We start from the raw sequence: 21,753 nt of genomic DNA, 5'->3' as shown, positions 1-21,753 counted from the left end.
AGTGTTTACACAGAAGGTATAGTTCGTATTGGACATCCCTGCAATAACACGAAATCATGTCGAATCAAGGTCAAGTAGTGTAAAGCATGGAGATCAAAGGAAGGCGATCAACTATACAGAAAGAAAGAAAGAAAGAAAGAAAAAAAGAAAGAATGGAGACATGATTTGGTGAAAAGACTCCCCTGTCACTTTAGACAGGTCGCTGATTTTTGTTTATTTTCTTATTTCCTTTAACAAATTTGCAGCTCTCTATATTTTTGTAGACTTCTTCGTTGCTTTGTTTAATATGGCCAGTTCTTTCTCTCGTCAAATGGAAATCGTAAAGTTAAACTTCAAATTTAGGATGGGAAAAGACATTGATTTTGTTTATAATGCTATGGTCATTTCTTTCAACGAGCTTATATCTGTCAATGTTTGTTTTACTACTTCTTTGCTTGTCCGTTCTCTCTCCAAATGGGTATCGTCAAGGTAAATCACGAAGTTAGGATGGGGACAGTTAACAACAGAAGGTATCTTGGCTCCATGATCAGTGTTCCATGCACGCCACACTTGTCATTATTTCCATCTTTGCCACCGGAAATAGAAATAAAACGCATCGGTCTTTTGTTTGCGTCCGTTTTGAAATATCGTTGCCGATAACAAGGAACTTCCCGAAACTGAACTTCAGTGAATTGAAAGGCGAGGCAGCTGCTGTCTGTGCTATGTGTCTCATCTTTGCAGATGGACTCTCTTCAGGTACAAGGAGTGAGCCCCGTAAGGGTATAGCTCCCTGGAAACCATTCGGGCATGCATGCATGCACATCTTGAAAGTATCGTCATCAGCCTGTCACCTATTATTAGGTCGGATATCCGCTCCCTGGGGTGCCTCATCACGGTAATAATATGATGCACCATTGTCTTCTGTCTGAATGTGTGTCTGTCTGTCTTTGTTTACCATCGTTGCAGGACCGTGCTCAGGTGACAATGGACCTTCGTCTGAACTTTCACTGGAGCACTCTGTTGAGTCAGGTTATAAAAGACTGCAAGACTTAAGTTCAGCCACAACATTCGGTTAATTTTAGACTGTGGTGTGGCATTAAAGTCACTTTGACCCAATGCGCCTCTTTGTAAAGGGTGTGCAGGACAGGCGTCTTTTCTTGCGTAATTGGACGATGAAAGAGATTTCTTCTTCCATTTATTGGATCAGGGCCATTCAAAGTGATGTCATGGGTATGATCTGTAATGTTCTGACGCGGTGAAAGGATGACACAAATCGAGTCATAGGTAGCCCTACTCTTCTTATACGTCGTGAAAAGAATGGATGTTGTCGCACCGACGAACTGAAAACGCCAAATCATTTTTCTGCAACAGTTTTTTTTTCTTTTCATCCGTCACATCACTGTGATCCAGCGCTTTCTTATGCAAAGCCTATGTGAGTTCATTGATGCTCACTCGTCAATCTGAATAATGTCTCAAATTTTAACTCTTGCTTGCAGTATCCTTAAATGTCAAATCGTTGTTAATGTCTGTATCTTTTCTCCATACATTTTTTGCCAGCGAACTTTATTTCATTTAGCGTAAATGGGATAAAATAATTTCTAGCAAAGTTTGGTATAACAACGATTCCAAAGAATGATAATAATAAACAGAAAAACAATGATGATAGGACTGCTACTACTGCTGTTCGAAGTTTCAATGATCCGAAAATGAAATAAGGGTTCGTTATTCCGAAAGCAAAATTAGGTTCTTAATTCCGACGGATCGTTAGTACGCACTGTCTTTTCATTTCCGGATTAACGAACCTTCAGAATAACAAAACTTATTTCATTTACGGATTAACGAATTATTGGTATTCTATTTCCGGATTAACGAACTTTTGAAACAACGAACATTCTGATTAACGCCACAAATGTTCGGATTAATGAACATCTACATACCGTAGGTGTATATATATATAGGGAATTCGTATATTTCGGAATAACGAACCTTCGGATTAACGAGCCTTACTTCATTTTCGGATTAAGGAACCTTCACAAAAACGGACATCACCATCTTGTCCATGGATGCGTATAGCTTGGCAGGATTGGAACCCTAAACGCGAAAAATTAGTCGTGCGAAAATATCCACTTTTACAGTACATGACACAAACATAATGATGTCTTGAAATTTGTTGTGAAGATGATAGATGAATGTTACAAAGAGATAGGAGGTAGAACATAATCTAACCGCATTCATGCAAGACTAATGATATTGTAGCAATAGTACCCTCCCCCCCCCCCAAAAAAAAAAACAACAACAACAACAACAACCCCGCAATAATCATAATAATAACAATGACGATAACAATGATGATAATTGCAAAAAAAAAAGTCTTCTCTATTTAGAGTAGCCTCTTCAATGCTATCAGTGCTCTAGCTATCAGAGGGCCCGCCTGACATTATTATCGTATATAGAGTTGCTATAGGACGGAATAGGACGTAATCGCTGCGGGGAGGGAATTGAACTCGGGTCCTTCGACTGGGAGTCGTGAAGCTTAAATATCCACCGTGTCACTGCGCCCTCGCCCCCCCCCCCCCCCAAAAAAAAAAAAATGTTATTTGGCATAAAACAGTCATGATTATGATTGATTTTTATGGTTCATCCCTGCAATACTGAAGATTTGCGATTCTTAATATCATTAAAGTATCCGTGGCATAAATAATAATTATGCTTATTGTCGCTGGCATTCAATGCATATAGTGTAGGCAAGAACTTCCACTTGCATGCTAATCTCTTGGTTCTCGGGAAATTTGCAAAATTATCATGCACGCAATTATTCCTCGTTTTACAGTAAAACCTTGTGTTCGCATGTTGCAACTTAAGCGGTAAAACAATACAAAACCAAAGGCAAGGTTAAACTTCGTCTTCTTTACACATCATTCTTAGGATGATCACTGACATGACAATTTTGTGTGTCCACCGCTTCAGAAAGATTAACTGTCTTATAATTTGATCGACATTGTGGATTAACATCTGCAGGAAGAGAACCTGAAGCATATTCCAAAATTCGGTTCAAATATATTAGGCGCCAAATCTTCAAATTTCATTCTATGTTGACGAATTCATATACACGGACGAAAGGAGAATGGTTAGCCATGTATACAAATTTCCGTCAAACTTCCAATGGCCCATTTAAAATATTATGCAACATGTAGCTTAATTGTCAGATCATCAAGTGATCAGCAACAGTGTGAACACCGCTGTGCCAGCGTGTAGTCATCACAACAAGCAAGAATAGCTTTTTCGTATAATGTACAAGCACGTCAACAGTACGCGGCAGTTTCTTTTTGAATGGACTCCCGCTATCTACTTTCAGGAGATTAAGTTTGCTACGCTGAACGTTTCACGTTATAAAAGAACCTTCTTCATCCCCATCCGGACAATAGAAAGCGTCGCCTACATCATCATCCCCATCCCGACAATAGAAAGCGTCGCCTAAGCAACCACATCCTGTGTACCACCGATGCTGATGTTGTTCTTTTAGTTTTGTGGAGCTCTCTGCCGGGTGTGCCGGGTGTGCCGGGTGTGCCGGGTGGGCAATTTACTCCAAAAAATATATTCAATTTAAATATACACTTAAATTCAATTATAAAAACCTACACTATACTTCTAATTATTTACAAAATATAATAATAATAATAATAATAATAATAATAATAATAACAATAATAATAAAAATAATTATATGTATATATATATATATATATATATATATATATATATATATATATATATATTTACAAACGAGATATTTACAGAGAAAGAAAGGGGACACGTTTTAAGAAAAGATATCGCCTGCCTATACTCCTGCACCGACATGCAGGGTTACGCCGTTCCCGTCGGCAAGCAGGTAGAGGACCCGCCCGCCGACGCCGGTGAAGTCTCGGCCTTTCCCGGGGGCAGGCGCCTCTAGTGTTAGCCTATATTAGGCGGGGATATCATGGAAGAGGAGGGATGATAGAAGAATAGAGGAAAGGGTGAGGACAGAACAGAGAAAACAGACACCGATGCTTTTCGTCCCGTCTCTTTGTTGGGTATGTCGGAGCACTAGACCATAAAGTCTTTGTAGATCCGAGCATGCATCGTAAGAGGGCTTGCTCCATTCAGTCGATTTGAGCGACATTATAAGTCGTCTTTAAGATGACAATAGCCTTTCAAACACAAAGTTCAAAATTGATGCGCCTCTCTAGCCTGTTATGAGGTGTCCAACAAGTTCAAGAAAAGGAAAATTTGGCTCTTGCATAGAAATGGGCACATGGTGCAATTAAAAGCATAAGATACTCATTCATAATTGTAACCTTACCCCAACGTTTGAAAGAATGCATGTAACTGAAAGAAAATATCTTTAATATGTTAAATGAAACAAACCATTGGAAATCGGAGAAATCTCTCCACCTGAAGCTTAACAATATATTGTTATATCAATAACAGTCAAGTTTCTTTACAACTCGTCGTAGCTACCATCAACCTTCTTGGCGACCATTTTCTTCGCACTCAGCCGGAAAAGGACAGCTGAAACAAGTTCTGCAGTCGAATTCCCGTTTGAAAGCTGGACAAAATCTCTCCTCCAGCTCTTCAGTATTACAGGACGACATAGATTTTAGCAATTATATTACAACCATCACGAAGGCCGACGACCAGTTGAAGTAAATGCCGCAACAGAATAAAAAGGCAAACCCGGTGTTAAAATACAAAGATTTGATTCAATGGTGTGTCAAAGAACACAAATATCAATGTATTCTACAGCAACAAAAATGACAGAAGTTAACGGAGTTTGACAAAGAACGACGACCAGCTGAAATAAGTATTAGAATGTTAGTCTAGTTCCCGTTTGGAAGTCGGACAAAATCTCACCACCTGATGCCAGACAATATTATATCACTAACAGTCAAGTTTCCTTACAACTCGTAGCTACCATCTTTTAATATCATCACAAGGCCCTTTTTACACTTTCACGGATTGCTTCACGGATGACCACGGATCGTCATCCGTGGTGTTCCGGCATGCAACATATCGATTTTCCTTTCAATGCCGGTGTGAATACAGTCCCAACTGGTTGTCTACACGGACAAGTACGGAAGCTACAAGGACAAGTACGGTGCCTACACGGACAGACAAGGAATGAACGCGGACCACAGCGGAAACGATACGGAGCTAACATGGATATCATGGCAGAGCACGGATGCAACTTCGTCCCTTCGCGGTGTTTACGCGGATATCCCCAAAAAGTTGACACATTACATTTGCTTTTTCTTTTGATACTTTATCATTCTTAGGCGACATGCTTCCAGAGCTAAGTAATATGTAACAAGCACACCAGAAAATCTACAGCAGATTACATACGCATCTGCTTGTCGACATCATAAAGGCATATCTCTTTGTTGCAAAATCTCATTTTGCGGGAACATAACATAAACAAAGCAAAACAAACTAAGACAAATCAACCCCCCCCCCCCCAAAAAAAAAAAAAAAAAAAAACAGCAAGAAGATGTGTGTGGGTCACTTGAAGATTCTCATGCGATATAAACCTACTAGAGGAGTCGATTGGCTGTACTGATGGGTGAAGATGTGAGCAAATTTCATTGACTTTCTGAGCTTGTATTGGCAAAATATACACGAATTTCTCATCCCGGATGGAGCCGATGCTAATACGGACGTTCCGATGTCTTCACGGAGGCAACACGGAGTAGCCGGTGCCTACAAGGAAGGAATACGGATGCAACACGGAGTAGACGGTGCCGACAAGGAAGAGTTTGTATTGATTTCCATCCGTGATGTCCGGGATGAAAAATTAAGCAAGCTCATTTTTTTTTTTCGGCGGACATGCCGGATGTTCAAGGATAATGTCGGATGACTTCACGAAGTCAACACGGTCATGCCGGAAATAGTACGGATGATCCCGGACCGACGATCCGTGGTCATCCGTGATGCAATCCGTGAAAGTGTAAAAGGGGCTTATAGCGACCAATTCTTCGCACTCGGCCGTGAAAAAAAAAGAGTTCCGTGTGTGTGTGTGTGTGTGTGTGTGTGTGTGTGTGTGTGTGTGTGTGTGTGGTTTATTTTGCATGTGTGTGTGTGTGTTCCCGAAGACGTCATCGCCCGAAACATAATGGCAAGTGAAAACATTTGCATAATTTTCCTTTGGTGCTAGTTTCTGGTTGCGGAAAGTGGGCGAAAAAAAAAAATCCGCCTTTACAGTAAAGTTAAAAGGCGAACGCAGATGACATTCTATGGTATGTTGACAACATGAAATCAAATTTTTTCTTTGTTTTGTTTCTTTTTCTAAGAATAACAAACAATAAGAACAGTTAACAGGGATCGACATAAGCGGGATGGACAGCTGAAACAAGTTCTTCAGTCGAATTCCCGTTCGAAAACTGGACGGAATCTCTCCTCCCGCTCTAAAATTTTACAGGACGACATAAATTTTAACAATTATATAGCAACCATGACGAAGGCCGACGACCAGTTGAAGTAAATGCCGCAACAAAGTAAAAAGGTAAACCTGGTATTAAAATACACAGACTTGATTCAATGATGTGTCAAAGAACACAGAAATCAATGTATTCTATGCAGCTACAAAAATGACAGAAGTCAACGGAGTTTAACAAAGAAAGACAACCAGCTGAAATAAGTATAAGAATGTTAGTCTAGTTCCCGTTTGGAAGTCGGACAAAATCTCTCCACCTGAAGCTTAACAATTAATTCGATAACAGTCAAGTTTCCTTACAAGTCGTTGTAGCTACCATCAACCATCTTAGTGACCAATTCTCCGCACTTGGCCGTGAAAAAGAGTTTCGTACTTGGCCGTGAAAAAGAGTTTCGTATTTTACCGAAACCAAGACATCATCTCCTGAAACATAATGGCAAGTGAAAACATTCGCATAATTTTCTTTTTGCGCTAGTTTCTGGTTGCGCAAAGTGGGTGAAAAAAAAAATCCGCCTTTACAATAAGGTTAAAAGGAGAATGCAACTGACATTTTTGGTATGTTGACAACATGAAATCAATATCCCTTTTTTAGCATAACAAACAATGAGAACATGTCAGCAGGGATTGACAGCTGAAACAAGTTCTGCAGTCGAATTCCCGTTTGAACGCTGGACAGAATCTCTCCGCCCGCTCTAAAATTTTACAAGACGACATAAGTTAATGTTAACAATGATTACAACCACGCGAAGGCCGACGACCAGTTGAAGTAAATGCCGCAACAGAATAAATAGGTAAACACGTTGTTTGATTCAATGTTGTGTCAAATAACAAAAAAAAAAAATCAATGTATTCTACTGCAAAAAATATGACAGAAGTTGTCGGAGTTTGACAACGAACGGCGACCATCAAATAAGTTTTGCAACGATGGTCAAGTTTTCGTTTGTAAACCGGACAAAATCTCTCCGCCGTGTTTCCTACGCGTAAAGACAAGATAATACAAATTCAATGTCTATCGACTGCGGTCAAGTCTCCTTTCACATCGCCGTAACTACCATTTGCACAAAAGACAGAAAGTCAGCCTGTTATTCACAATTATCTATAGCAGCGAGAATACTTTTTTTTTTCTCGTGAAAACACAAAACTTCCCATTCATTATCGTACTCGGCATTGCGAATCATATCACCCAGCGGATTAGCTGTAGCCACGCGTTTTGGACGTTGCTCGACGATGGAACAGAGACGGAATTTCGGTGGTACAGTAATGGTAATTCGTCGGGACGATATGCGACGTTTTAGATCACACGGATAACAGGCTTTATGCTGTGACAAGTAAAGCTGAACAAAACATAAACTTGAACACGAACGACATTGAAACGAAGCCATATAGTCAGAACGTCTCCCGACGGTTGAACAATGATTCGTCGGGAACGATATGCGACGTTTTTAACAAAAGAAACGCAAGGCACAATAGAAGCCGAACTTTGACAATAGCTAGTAAGTCGGGACGAAGAGCGACGATTAGTGAAAGGGAATCCTTTCTCTATCGTCGCTTATCGTCGGGACGAATAAACAAAGGTATGAATAGAAAGTACGTGTATTCATATGCACGGTTGCTTATTCATATGCACGTGACGCCTGTTCATATGCAAATCATCAAACATGCACAATGCGACATCGTCGCGACGAAGATATCTCTCTATCAGGTTTTTCTGTGGTGCCTAACAAATCATGCAATATCTATGCCTCTATTAACTGTATATATCAACCTAGTATGCTACATTTCTTCACCATGGCATTTGTTACCTTTTGCCTCTCTCTGTATGCTCATGCACATCTTGTATGCTGACAAGCCTGTATTCATTCTGTGTGCCCACAGTTAGGGCAGATCACTTTTAATACATTCACTGGGCTGCGAAAAACTAACATCTATTACAAACTTCATATGAATGCTGTGAATGCTATGAACTCTGTCCACTCATTGTTATACGCCGCAGAATTGAAATACAACTACATTGGCAGTTACATCCATTTTATCTTCATACATCGGCAGTAACCTTATGAGCATTTCATTCTTGATGCATCTTGCTATTTGTAAAGTATAGATATGTCTGTATTTTGTCAAAATAATCAGATATTTATCAGCTATTTACTCAAACTCATATTCCAGTTTGATACTTGCATATTTAGAATGTTTATATGAGAATATTTGAAAAAATATTGCTCCATAATAGCATGCTAGACTGACTAACAGATGAAAAATGAAGCAATTTTTTGAGTAACAATCTAATGAGATTTAGAGTGAGGCCATGAGAGAGACTGCCACTAAATATTGCCCTGTATTCGCTTTCTTATCGTACCCAGGGTTCTTCGAAGCGGAAAATGGGATCAAACACTGAGCTCGTCAACAGCATCCTCAGCAAGCTAAGGGAGAGCAATGTCGCCATGGAAACCCTGGAGCTGGCCCGCTCCCTCGGGAAGCGCTCCCGCAAGGACGTCAACCCAACCCTCTACCGGATGCAGCGCAACGGCCTTATCTTGAAGGTGTCGCAATCACCTCCAAAATGGGGCCTCAAGCGCGAGGTGACGGTTGGTCCCCTGCACGGCACCGCCGGCGATGGTGACTCGGTGCAGGGTGCCGATGAGACGGCGGCTCAGGAGGCACTGGATATCGGCGACGGGACACACCCGGGCGTCGAGGTTAACGGCATGGACGTGGAGAGCGGTGGTGATGTTCCTGTCGTTGAGGGATCCGACCATTCCAGTCACGGGGGTGCGGGAAGGGCGCACCCGCCCCCGTTAACAACGAACTACAATGGAGCTTTGCCCACCCCTGTGGTGGACCCCCTTCCGTCGCCCTCAAATAACTCCAGCTCGAGTGATGACTCAGAGATAACTGAGCAGCCGACAGTGTATGCAAAGCCGCCACCACCGCCGCATGAAATGGCACAGAACTTTTCGAGACCGTACACGCCGAATGGCATGGACCACCGATTACTGCTTGCGTTGAGGGAGAAAACGGACTCCATTCACTCCAATGACCTAGCCAAGCAGCTCGGGTACCGCACCAAAAAGGAGATAAACCCGACGCTATTTAGTATGCAAAAGAAAGGACTTGTTCGCAAAGTGTGTGAATCGCCCCCTCTCTGGGTCATCACCCCCTATGGCAGGCAGGTGGTAGAAGTGGAACAGGCGAATGCGGGCCAAACCCAGGGCCCTCAGTTTGGTCCGTCGACCAGCACGCCACAGCCTGGAACGGTGCCTCATTTCAGCTTCGGCAGTCACTCAGACCAGCCCCAGGCTGCGCCGATCCAAATGCCCCCGAGTCCCCACTCACTGATTTCGTCCAGCGGTGACCGGGGAGCCTTTATGAGCAACGAGAGAAATGGTGGACAAGGCGCCCCGGGCCCGGTCGGAGGTGGGGAGTACTCCGCTCTCCTGCAGTCTACAACTGACATGGAGATCAAGGTACTGTGTGCTCTCAGCAACCAACAGATCCAAGGAACACTGGACATTGTGCAAAACGTTGGCTTGAACCGTGGCAAGGCCAAAGACGTGAATCCATCACTCTATGGCCTGGCCAAGCGGGGTTACGTCACCAAGGTAACCGACAGTCCCCCGACGTGGTGCATCACCGAGAAGGGACGGGAGACGATCGCGAAGGAAAATAACTCGCACGGGTTGAACGGCGTGACGAAACCGTCAGAGGTGAGCAGTCAGGTCACCAGCGTGACCCCAAGTCCAGTCCTGATTGCTCAACCCCTAAACTCTACCGCTTCTCCTGGAGTCATCCCCCCAGACCCTAGGACCATTCTCCAGGGTTGGGAGAACAGCCAAGGAGCCGGTCTCGCCCCCACCATCCCAACTCAGGTCGCGCCCATCCGTGCCACTACCATGCCTTACGTCTCCAACTCCTTTGCCACCCCGTCTCTTGCCACCAACAGCAACAGCCCTGTTGCCCCCAGCCCCTTGCCGCAGTCTTCCCACGTCGTGTCGGCAACAGGGTCGTCGTCGGGTCAAGCCATCAACAACGAGATGTTCGCAGCCATCAACAAGAACCCCGTCAGTGCGCTGACGGAGTACGCCCAGGCCAGGCATCTTCCAGTGTCCATAGATCTGTTGCAGCAGTCCGGACCACCCCACAACCCAAGGTACTGCCACCAACCCTGCATCAAGATCCTCCAAGTCTACACTTTTTTCAGTTGATGGGCTGCAAAGCTCTCTCAGATGGGCCACAATAGAGGCCCCAAATTACATGAAAAATATCTTTATTCGATAAAACTGGGCCTCAGAAATAACTACAAGAACCAAAGTGGGCCTCAGAAAAAGGATTGAGAAGTGCACCTCTAAGGATGCCCCATTTGTCCTAAGAACGAAGGGGGCTTGGTAGTGGGAAGGGAATCAACAGGAATGCCTCCGCATTACTTGTCAGCATCAAATTATGCATTCTATGTGGAACATTTTGTCTGGAGAGTACTATAAACGTCAAAATTCGTGCATGTGCAAAACCTTTGTAAATTCACGAGGAGAGAAGATTTGCGAAAGTAATGCATTGCCTGTGGGTGGGTTTCATGAAAGTTACCTGACAGGGGAAAGGCCGTCAGCTCCAATTTGTGTTAGTTTCTTTACATGAATGTTTCTGGTTTTACAGCTTTCTTTCCTACCAATCTATCCTTGAAGCCATATCTAGAGAGAAATTTCTACCCTGTAATACACTTAACCCGTTGAGGACGGACTTATTTTGCTACAACACGCATTTCCCATAGACACCTGCTCGAGTATACTCTGGACTCGTCCTCAACGGGTTAACAGTATCAAGCTGGTCTATCTTTTATCTCATGTGCTCAGTTCTTTTATGCTGTTAAATTTGTTTTCTTTTCCGTAGACAGTTCTAATATCATTTCGTGTGATGCCCATATCTGAAAGAGGCCATAACCTGGTCAGCTACACTTGTTTGCAAAGGTTTTATGGCATGTAAATGTAGTACACATACCTTTTATGGCCTGCCTTCGTGATGTAGCGTGGGAACATGCACTTCAGTGCAACACTACAAACATTGTAATTGTCATCATAGATAAGCATAATGTGGGTCAACAAAATATGATTAAAAAAAATACATTTAGTGTGCTGGGAGCAGGGGCTGGGGGGTGGGGGTAATAGTAACATGAATTTTGCAAATCATGAGCAGGTGCAAATAATTACAATAAGACCTAAATGTGTAGGGGGTCACATATTTTGGTAGATTTATATAAGATTATATCATATAAAATAGGTATTATCAGTTTCCTGTGAACTTCAAGATTTTTCTTCCATTACATGTCTTAAAATTTGTCGGAAGGTGAGAAAGACAGCAAATGCCCTTTCTTCATTACGTAATTTTTCCTGCAAATATGAACAAAACCAAAGCAAACATTGGAGAAATTATGCAGTCACTTTGCATGTTTTGTTTTGTTTTATCCCTCTCCTCCAATCCAGGTTTGTTTTTGCAGCGTGTGTGGGTGGTCGACGCTTTCAGCACGTCACCAGTCGCAGCAAGAAGGACGGCCGACGCGAAGCAGCCGACATGGCTCTCCGCATGCTGGTGGCAGAGGGCTCCCTCCAACCCAAGCTGACTCCCATGCCGGTCGTTTCCGTAAGTCACCGACCTCCCACAGTCAGCTCTACATAGTTGGATTGATATCTTTTCATTGATTTGTAGCCTCATCAATTTGATTTGGATCAAGTTTACTTGGCTTTTTTATGCTCTCCTAACTGTAAGTTGCCATCTTTCTTTGCCGAAGTAGAAATGGTAGATGTATTCAGATTAGAATTATCGTTCTCATTGGTGAAATACCAAGGTAATAGAAAACAGTGGTAATTTACTTGGTACCATTATCATTCTTGGAATACCATGATATTCATGGTAAGCATCGTGATTGTGCACATCTTCAAGAGGAAAAGATATCGTGTGTTTGGATTCTGGAGAGAGACACATTGCTAAATGATTGGGGATATTTCGTGGCCTGATTCATACTCAAATCTCACATGCATATTTTGTGTGAAGTTTGAATCATCACCCTAGATGAATGAAAAAACTAAATAATAAAATATTTCACAGTGTATTTGCATTCACACGATGGGTTTGCAAAGAAAGGGTACTCCACAAGTTCCAGACTTTTATCTCCTCTTCCTTTCCGTTTTGTTGAAAATTTTGCAGACGTCACCAAACAGTGGGACGACCTTCTACGACCGCATCGCTGCCTTAAGTCATCAGACGTTTAACTCCCTCGCTGCCGGTATCCCGGACAGCATCAGTGGCCGCAAGGTGCTGGCCGCCCTCATCCTGAAGCAGGGAGAGGAGGATGAGGGAACCGTTATCAGCTTGGGAACAGGTGGGAATCATCCTCCCGTTGTCATGGCGATTAGGGAGGGAGGTAGATGAGCTAGCAGTATTGCGTTGATGTGACATGGAAACTGTCTTGATGATCGGATGAAGAAAGTTTATTTGTATCGATGTGCGAAGGAGAGAATTTGTAAGCAAACCAGTGTCTTGCAACACTAGTGCCCTTTGCAAGTTATTTTGAGCTGAAACTGATCCGATAGGCATCAATTTTACTTCCTGCTAGTTTTGTCATGCGTAATGTGTCAAGAGAAGCACAATATCTTATAAATTACGTTTCAATTTCCTCATCCTCTATGTTTTGCATTTGTTTCCTAGGCAATCGCTGTGTGACGGGAGACAAACTGAGTATGGAAGGCAAAACGGTCAACGATTCTCATGCGGAGATTATCACCAGAAGGGCTTTCATGAGGTAGGCTCCCATCCTTGGAGAGAGGCGAAACCTCAAGCATCTTTTGAACCGGAGATCCTCCTCTCCTTAACCCATTGAAAACTAGTCCCGAGAATACTCAGGCAGTTGTCTATGGGAAATGCTTGTGGTAACAAAATCAGCCAGTCCTCAATGGGTTAACTGCCTATCAACCTGTAGACTCTTATAGAGCAGACATGCACACATCATGTGTGTAAGGATAAATTTGGGAGGGAGAAAGCTGACTTTGAAGCAAAAGTAAATACATCTTGAGCAGGAGACACACAGCTAGAGTCGAAGAAATTCAAACTCAAGCGGGAGAGCGGGAGATTTTGTAAAAATGGCCTTCAAGCCAGAGATCACTCTGCCGAAAGCAGGAAAGTGGGAGTCTCTTCTGCTACCAGCAAATGCAATGGTTATGTTATGTGACATTGTGAATACCTGAGAGTGAGCTGCATCTCCACTAACATCACCAAAGTTTAATCTGTGCATTATTTGTTTTATAAAATGGGTCTATACACTTTTTACAATATTTTCCTTCATGGGTTGCTACCAATCAGCTACCTGTAGAACTTGCTCAAAATCAAAGATGTCTGAAGAAATGTTCTAAGCACGCTGAACACAAACTTAGACATTGTTAACAGTAAACTAGAGGTTGAGCACTTGCTTGTAAGTGATTGAGTGCACTCTGATAAAGTGGGTTTGTGCATTATGACATCAGTGAGAGTGCCTGGTGCTTTTTTGTTGTGCACTTTTTGCACTCCTATACATTAGCGTTTAAATACTCATTTCAACACTTCTGTTCAGCTACATGTACATTCTTGAACCCATTTCATTATTATGCAATGACACACCAGATTTGATAAAGTCGCCCAATAGACTCTCAATGTTCAGAAGAAGTTCTATACCGGTACTCTTTCTTGTCCATTAAGACATATTCTGAATTTTCAGCTGAATTCAACATTGTAACAATGTATATGTGCCACCTGTCACTGATATGCCTTCTTTTGTTTTTTGTTCTTTTTGCAGCTTTCTAGTTTCTTGTATTCTATTAGGGAACCATTTTAGCTGCAAATCTCAGAATTGGATCTAGAAAGACCAACAGTCTATGCTGATTCCCCCCCCCCCCTCCTTGTACTGAAATGACTGTTCTAATGTTGTGTTCTGTCTTTTGTCAAATATGTCATAGTACTTTTTTTCCTGTATCGTTCCTGGTGACACGACATTTGCTCCTGCGACAATTGCTCCGGTCTTATTTTCTCTAAGGACTTAGGGTTAGGGTTAGGGTTGTGATAGGGTTTTAGGTTTAGTTTGATGTGAGAATTAGGATTAGGGTTAGGGTTATGTTTATGGGTTGAATTTACGTTTGGCTTAGCATGCAGATATATCATGGGAGTAATTGTCGCAGGAGCAAATGTCATGGAACCATCGTTCCTATGTTCTATGCACAGTTCTTGCATTCTTTGATACTTTCTATCAGAAGTGGAAATGAAATCAAATGAAATTGATTTCCCTGTTTTGCGTAGGTTTCTGTACGGTCAGCTCCAGACGTACGTGAAGACGCCGGAGGAGACTTTCCTCACCCAGGGGGCGGACGGCAAGCTGCGGCTGCTGCCAGACGTGACCCTGCACCTCTACATCAGCACCGCCCCCTGCGGCGACGGTGCGCAGTTCTCCCGCACTGACGCTGGCGAGAACGAGGAGGGGCCTGAGGGGACGATGGACTTCAGCGGGTCGGCCAAGCACCTGCCAACGTTTGGCAAGACCAGCCAGGGACTGCTCAGGACCAAGATGGAACAAGGTGAGGATTTTGATTCAATTTTGCTCTAATTTGATTGTGATTTATGTATTTTTTGAGCAAAATAAAATTCACACTCATCAAGAGACATTCCTACATGTATGTGCTTCTACGTAAGTCAGTTCAATTCATTTCAGTCATATTGGTAACCTATTACTATCTAGCAAAAGGTAATACATGATACAAAATAAATATTGAACAAATCATATTGTTTGAACCAGAAGAAGTATTTTAACAAATTTTAAGAATTTGTAATTGCAAATACATTGTATATCTTTTTAAGACATAAGATTGTGCCGTAACAAAAAAAAATTGATAAGAAATAGAAGTTTTAGATTGAGAAGTTTGTGATGTAGCATTATTAGCATGATTGTTATTGCAGCCTCAAAGTGAGAACTAGTGGATAATTTTACAAAGGCCAGAATATGTAAAGGAATGTGCATCATTTGTTTCATAAAATAGTTACATGATTTCAATTTTACGGCAACCATTTTTGCAAGTTAAAGAAGTTATGTTGGGCCTTTAGGCAAGATGGAAGATTGGTCATGTGATAGTTCTCAGCCAATCCTTTGATAAAGATCCATATCACCATTTTATAATCCCAGTTCACATTCTGTGTGTATACATGCATGGTCGGTATGAAATGAAACGGGGTTGGAGGTGAAGAAGGAAATTGAGTGACCATTTGAATATGAATGACCCTCAAGCAGTAAGGAGAGGGAAATCGGAATCCAAGAGACTTGTAGAAAGGATAACCAAAAGGGTGATTACATAATGGGCAGTTGAGATGTATACAAAGAGTGGTTAATGACTTTAGCAGCTGACCTTAATATTATACTAATGATGCACAGGATAGAGTGTGTTAGTGAAGGTGCGGCGCGCTCGAGAGTATTGACAATGGTGCGACATGCACGAGGCGCAGCCGAGTGCATGTTTGCAACCGTTGTCAATACTCGAGAGTGAGCCGCACCTTCACTAACGCCACGAAATAATCCTGTGCATCATTAGTTTTATAAAATGGGTCGAAAACTAACAGCATTATTCACGTACCTTTGTGGGTCAATACCAGTCAGCTACATGTAGCACTTGCTCAAAAGTCAAGATGTCCGAAGATGTTCGTCCCAAACATTTACGCACGTCGCACTCGGAAATCCCGCACACTATAAGTACTGTACGTACGTATAAGAGTATACGTACGCCACGTACTGTTATGCACAAGAAAGGCCGCCGGCTGTTGTGGCAGCCCGCGACCCGAACTAGAAGTTGTTTACAGGATTGACAGCGCGTATAGTAGCGCGTGACGCACTTGTAACAACTGATTGAGTGCGCACTGCTAGTGTAAAACATTGTGACGTACGTCAGGCCAGGGAGGTGGAAGAGAGACTCTTCTTAGTGCTTACCTGAAGAAAATAATGCACGCACACGTGACTCATTTCAGCGCTTCCAATTGGCTACATTCTTGAACCCATTTTATAAAAACATATAATTAGCCATTATGGTTGCTCTAGTACATTGTATGGAACATTATCTGTGTAAGCAGTGAATTTGCTAATTCTCCTTTTCCACCATATTTGAGATGCTCTCTGTGGAATAATTATGATGTGGTTATGTCTTGATGTTTTCCACCCCCCCCCCCCCTAAATTTTCTTTGACCACCATAGGTGAGGGTACCATTCCGGTCAATACTCGCGAGTCGGTGCAGACTTGGGACGGGATCATGCGCGGCGAGCGCCTGCGAACTATGAGCTGCAGTGACAAGGTCGCCAGCTGGAACCTGCTTGGACTCCAGGGGGCGCTGTTGTCCCATTTCATCGAGCCCATTTACCTGAGTTCTATCACACTGGGTGAGTGAAAATACCTGTCTAAATGAAATCTTTGCATTTATTCAGCCCATTATTTTGCTTTGTTCCCCCAGCATGCCCACTAGAGTGCTTAATTATTTTGCTAATTTGCACAGACAGCTTGAAAACTATTTGTCAAAGAATAGAGATTACCTGTTGGCCTACGTAATCCTCATAATCCCTATTGTGTTGCCATGCCTTCAATCTCTGTTGCCACACTTGAGTGGGCTTTGCTAATCTACAGCGATATCTAGCTTGGATGGATTCCTGAATGATATGGTATAGGAGCTTGCCCTGTCCCATCTAAATGCCTGGGCATGTGAATGGAAAGTTTCCCCAAACATATGTATGTGGATTCAGCACATATGCAGAAAGTTTCAGTTGTAAATTACCTGTTAAAAAGTTTGAGAAAAAATCACATGATCTGTTAAAAATCTATGACTTTTTGAGTTTTGCTTAGTTTTGTATGTGCTGACCTTTTAAGATGGAATGTATACAACCATTTATTTCGTGACAGTAGTAGGGTGATGTTCAGAAAATGTGAAAGGAATTTTACAAAACTTGATTATTCTTTCAGAAAAGAGTAACAAGGTGCTCTTGACCTAGGTTATTAAATGGTTCTAAAGAATTTTATTTATTTATTATTATTTAATGTTTGTTTATTTGTTTTGTTTTAATTTGCAATAGCACATCTCAGTTGAAATGTCGAGACATAACAATTGGTACTTTTCATTACATAATGACGATTTGTTGAATTCTGGTATTTCGGTGTATCATTTTACTACAGTAACATCATAATAAGTTGTAAAGCTCCTATCCAGAGAGAGATGCACATGGAATTTAGCAAAAACTTGAAATCTGAACTTTTCAATCAATTTTCTTAACAGGTCCATCAAGTGTTAAATCTTTCTGACTTTGCTCAATCCATGAATATGGTTTAGGAAAACATCCCCTGTAAGAACTGTTATTGCATTTAAAGGTGTCTCTTGATCAGTGACAGGTTTAATGGAAATGTTCCTGATGTATAATTATATGGTGAATATAACCGGTATTACCCTTTGGATTATTTCAAGAGTTTATCTTGAGTAAACATACAAATTTGTAATTTGACTGAGTGAGATATCTCATGTTCATATATGCAGTAGTAGGCATTTTGCTTGTTACACACACGCAGACAGACAGACAGACACACACACACACACACACACATACACAGACACAACTTAATACAAGCACAGCCAAACAGATGATTGATTTTCTCTTTTTGTTTTGTTGTGGTTTTTTTTTACAGAAACCTGGCACTGTAGTTTTCACAGTGTATCTAATATGGATACAATTCCAAGCAGCGTGTAGACAATATATGATCTTGTGAGAATGCTGACATACTGGCAGCTGATAACCTGTATAGCACTATTTCATGTTTACTAATCCTTTACCAAAGTGCCATGTTCATATTTGCACATGTGCACATTTCAGTGAGCCACCTGCCTGGTTTAGCTCACGAGATGCATACAGCCTTTGTCTATACCTTGTCGATCTGGGCAGATGGTACTTTATGCATAATGGCAATATTCCTCTCTTTTATAAAATCGTTGTGTGCCGCACTTGCAGGCCCGCCTCAGCTGACGGCTGCACACATGTTGCTCAAAGGCACAACAGCGTGCGAGCAGATTGATAAATAGCAATATGCCATGGGGTACATTGAAAGTATCATAGTCATAGTTTGTCTTAAAATTACATCACAGTAAAGGTTGCAATTTTCTCTTCCACTATGCTGTACTGCATTATTAGCATAAATATATGTAGGGGGTCCTACGCTTCTGAAGAATAGTTATATGGCTTTGAAAAAACGGAAAGCTTTTAAATTACAGATTTATAGCAATTGTATTATAATTCTTTTGGCTCTGTGTGCTTTGCTCAGATACCTGTGTAGCATCAGCTGATAAGCAGAAGATTGTTCTCACATTTTTTTTTTTTTTTTTTTTTTTTTGGGGGGGGGGGAGGTATTGAATTGTGGTATCACATTGTAGAACTCAATCTCCTCTACATTTTGTTGTCAATTTTGAATTCTGTTCATTTTCAGTAACATGTTCAAACTCAGAACCACAAGGGTGCTATTTTAACTGATATTTGAACAATGCTTATAAAGTCTACCCACTTTTGATTAGATAAACTTTTTATTTCATGAAAATTGATAATTTACTTTTATTTACGTTCGAATCTTAGAACCCGATATATAGCGCAAATTAGGTTCTCAGTGGATGATATGATTATGGAGTTCTGTCTAGTGCTCTTTTTTATAGGCAGGCAGGTTCAACTTTCAGGCCCATGTATGAAGAAACTAGCATCAAGCAGATGGTTTTCAGGCCCTCTCTGTCAATCCCCACTGGTATACCTACTCACAGAGAGTGTGTATGCGAGCCACTTGTTTAGTGGTAATATCATTCCACGAATTGCTCCTTATAATGGATGCTCCTCTCCATGTTTAGGTTCCCTGTATCACCACGGTCACCTGGCGAGGGCGGTATGCTGCCGGCTCTCCTCCGCTCGGGACAACTTCACCCCGACGGAGCTGGACAATGTCTCGCTGCCCGACGAGTTCCACATCAACCACCCGCAGCTGGGGTGCGTGAAGGCTATCGACCCCCCTCGGGGGACTGAGAAGACCAAATCCCTCAGCATCAACTGGTACAAGGGGTGCGAGAAGCCGGAAGTCACCGATGGTACCAAGGGAAGGTGAGTCATCCCTGGATGTTGTTGCTAGGCGATGACATCTATCCCTCTTGTTGGGTCAAGAATTATGAATCCCATCCCCTCTTTATCACATACAGGAATAATAATAATAATAATAATAATAATAATAATAATAATAATAATAATAATAATAATAATAATAATAATCATAATAATAATAATAATAATAATAATAATAATAATAACAATAATAATAATAATGTTTGACAGTGCTTATATAGCGCATAACAGATAGCGTATAATGTCCCTATGCACTCAAAAAATGAAAAGATCAAACAAAAACATACAATACTAATTACGCGGTACGGTGATGATACAGGAATGTTTGCTGTACCATAAGAGAGTCGTAGTGAAGAAATTCACCAAATTTATTCTTTTTTTCGTTTAGACTGTAGACTCCACTTTTCCTGATGCAAATCGGTGAAGCAGTGGGCCTTATTGTTTCCTTGGCCACATCGTCACTGATAGCTGTTTCATGTTGGTCTGCACTGAATTCAGTGTTTTCATTTCTTTTGAAATGTAATCACTCAACTATTTCTTAAGAACTCTTTTTTATTCGTGTAGATACACAATTATGCAGTTAGAAATCAATCGTACTTTATTAAATTGTTTGTTCATTTAATTTGTTTATTCCAATATTTATTTCATTAGTTAAGTGATTTTGTCAATTCATTCATTTATCTAATTTGTTCACATATATATTGTGTTGGTCAATTTGGTAATATCATTATTATTGTATTAATTTATTTATGTATATATTCATTAATGGATAATTTTATTTATTTCAGGTATGCATATCAGTCCCTGATTCATGTAATGGCAGCCAGTAGCCTAATACTGCTTTATATACATAGACTGACTGAAAAAACTACCATATGAATGTATTCCAAACACAGTCATGAGCAAGCATCTTCTGCCCTTTCACTCCTCGCACCTCACATCTTTATTTATGTATATATTCATTAATTGATATATTTATTTATCTTAGGTATGCATATCATTCCCAGCTTTATATAATGGCGGCTGGAAGACAAATACTACAGATTGACTGAAAAAAAAAAAGTCTACTACAAATGCAGTAATGAGCAAGCATCTTTTGACCTTTGACCTCTTCACCTCCCAGGATACAAGGTGTCCTCCAGTCCCAGCTGTGTAAGGCAGAGATGTTCAATGAATACCAGCAGACGTGCAAACTCTTCGGCCGCTCCGACCTGCTGGCGTGGCGGACCTACCACGAGGCTAAGCGCAGTGCCGAGCCCTACCACGCAGCCAAGTCCTACCTGAAGAGCGTGCTCAACCACGCCAGCTACGGGACGTGGATCGAGAAACCCATCGAGGAGGAGCTCTTCCAGAATTGACGATGAGACTCGCCCCTCCGCATCTCGCCTCCACTTCCCCCCCAGCCCCCCAAATATCTGATATTTCTTGTCATCATCATACCATGCCCCCCCCCCCCTCATTCGGTTTTCGGAAGTAATTCTCTTTCTCCCAGTTTTCAAACCTCTTCCCCTCTGCACCGGTGTGATGAAAAAGGAGTAGGCTTCCAGTTATGCAATATATTTATCAAGTTTTGGTAGGAAATTGTGACAAATATACTCAGTAACTGCACTTCCTACCCCGCCATCGTGATAGAACAAGCAAATACATTCTTTGTACTGGACTGGATTTGATCTAGAAATCATGTCTTATGAATATCATATTTTCTCCCATATACACCACCTATTCTGCACATGCAGTCTTTTACTATCGAGCTCATATTTCCCCTCGAGTGTATTGCATAACAAAAAATGATGATATTAATATGCAACATACTCCGTACTAATCATTGAGGCTGTGTTTAGCCATATATCACACGGGAATATATTCTTAAAGCAGTATGTGTATCCCCAGGATATGTTAATATATTGTCTCTTTTTTTTTCATTCATACAAATTGTAGTTCCATATTTGTTTTTTTAATACATAAAATGGTAAGATACGATCCACTTCTTTTCACACACACGGACATCAGATTGATATTGCATAAGTTTGCTCCTACGATTTCTTTCGCTTTGGTTGCAAATTTGTTGATAAGCATCTGGGGTGAGTAAAGGTTGTGAGGGAATATTTCCAAGCTGAACTTGATGACA

At 41.5% G+C, this 21,753-nt stretch overlaps 1 protein-coding gene across 1 annotated transcript; it reads left to right on the top strand.

Annotated features, from left to right (window-relative positions):
• Nucleotides 1–453: 453 nt before the first annotated feature.
• On the top strand, nucleotides 454–20,998 carry LOC139712227 (uncharacterized). The gene is made up of 10 exons (XM_071624099.1): nucleotides 454–468; nucleotides 946–1,008; nucleotides 8,761–10,595; nucleotides 11,920–12,076; nucleotides 12,641–12,815; nucleotides 13,142–13,235; nucleotides 14,759–15,033; nucleotides 16,692–16,874; nucleotides 19,361–19,607; nucleotides 20,749–20,998. Exons 1-10 carry the CDS (start codon nucleotides 454–456, stop codon nucleotides 20,981–20,983), a joined length of 3,279 nt encoding a protein of 1,092 aa, XP_071480200.1. The 3' UTR covers nucleotides 20,984–20,998.
• The last annotated feature ends 755 nt before the right edge of the window (nucleotides 20,999–21,753 follow it).

This window comes from Diadema antillarum, unplaced genomic scaffold (assembly GCF_040938485.1).
Source record: "Diadema antillarum isolate AM-2024a unplaced genomic scaffold, OU_Dant_1.0 scf00000005, whole genome shotgun sequence".
NCBI classification, from domain to species: Eukaryota; Metazoa; Echinodermata; class Echinoidea; order Diadematoida; family Diadematidae; genus Diadema; species Diadema antillarum.
The sequence above is the reverse complement of the archived record's forward strand: the minus strand, read 5'-3'. Positions and strand labels throughout refer to the sequence as shown.

What these genes read in the sequence shown, in the direction of transcription:
- LOC139712227 (XM_071624099.1), top strand. An exon ending in CGTTATCAGCTTGGGAACAG is followed by an intron (nt 12,816 to 13,141) that starts GTGGGAATCATC and finishes TTTGTTTCCTAG; the next exon opens with GCAATCGCTGTGTGACGGGA. An exon ending in ACCAGAAGGGCTTTCATGAG is followed by an intron (nt 13,236 to 14,758) that starts GTAGGCTCCCAT and finishes TGTTTTGCGTAG; the next exon opens with GTTTCTGTACGGTCAGCTCC.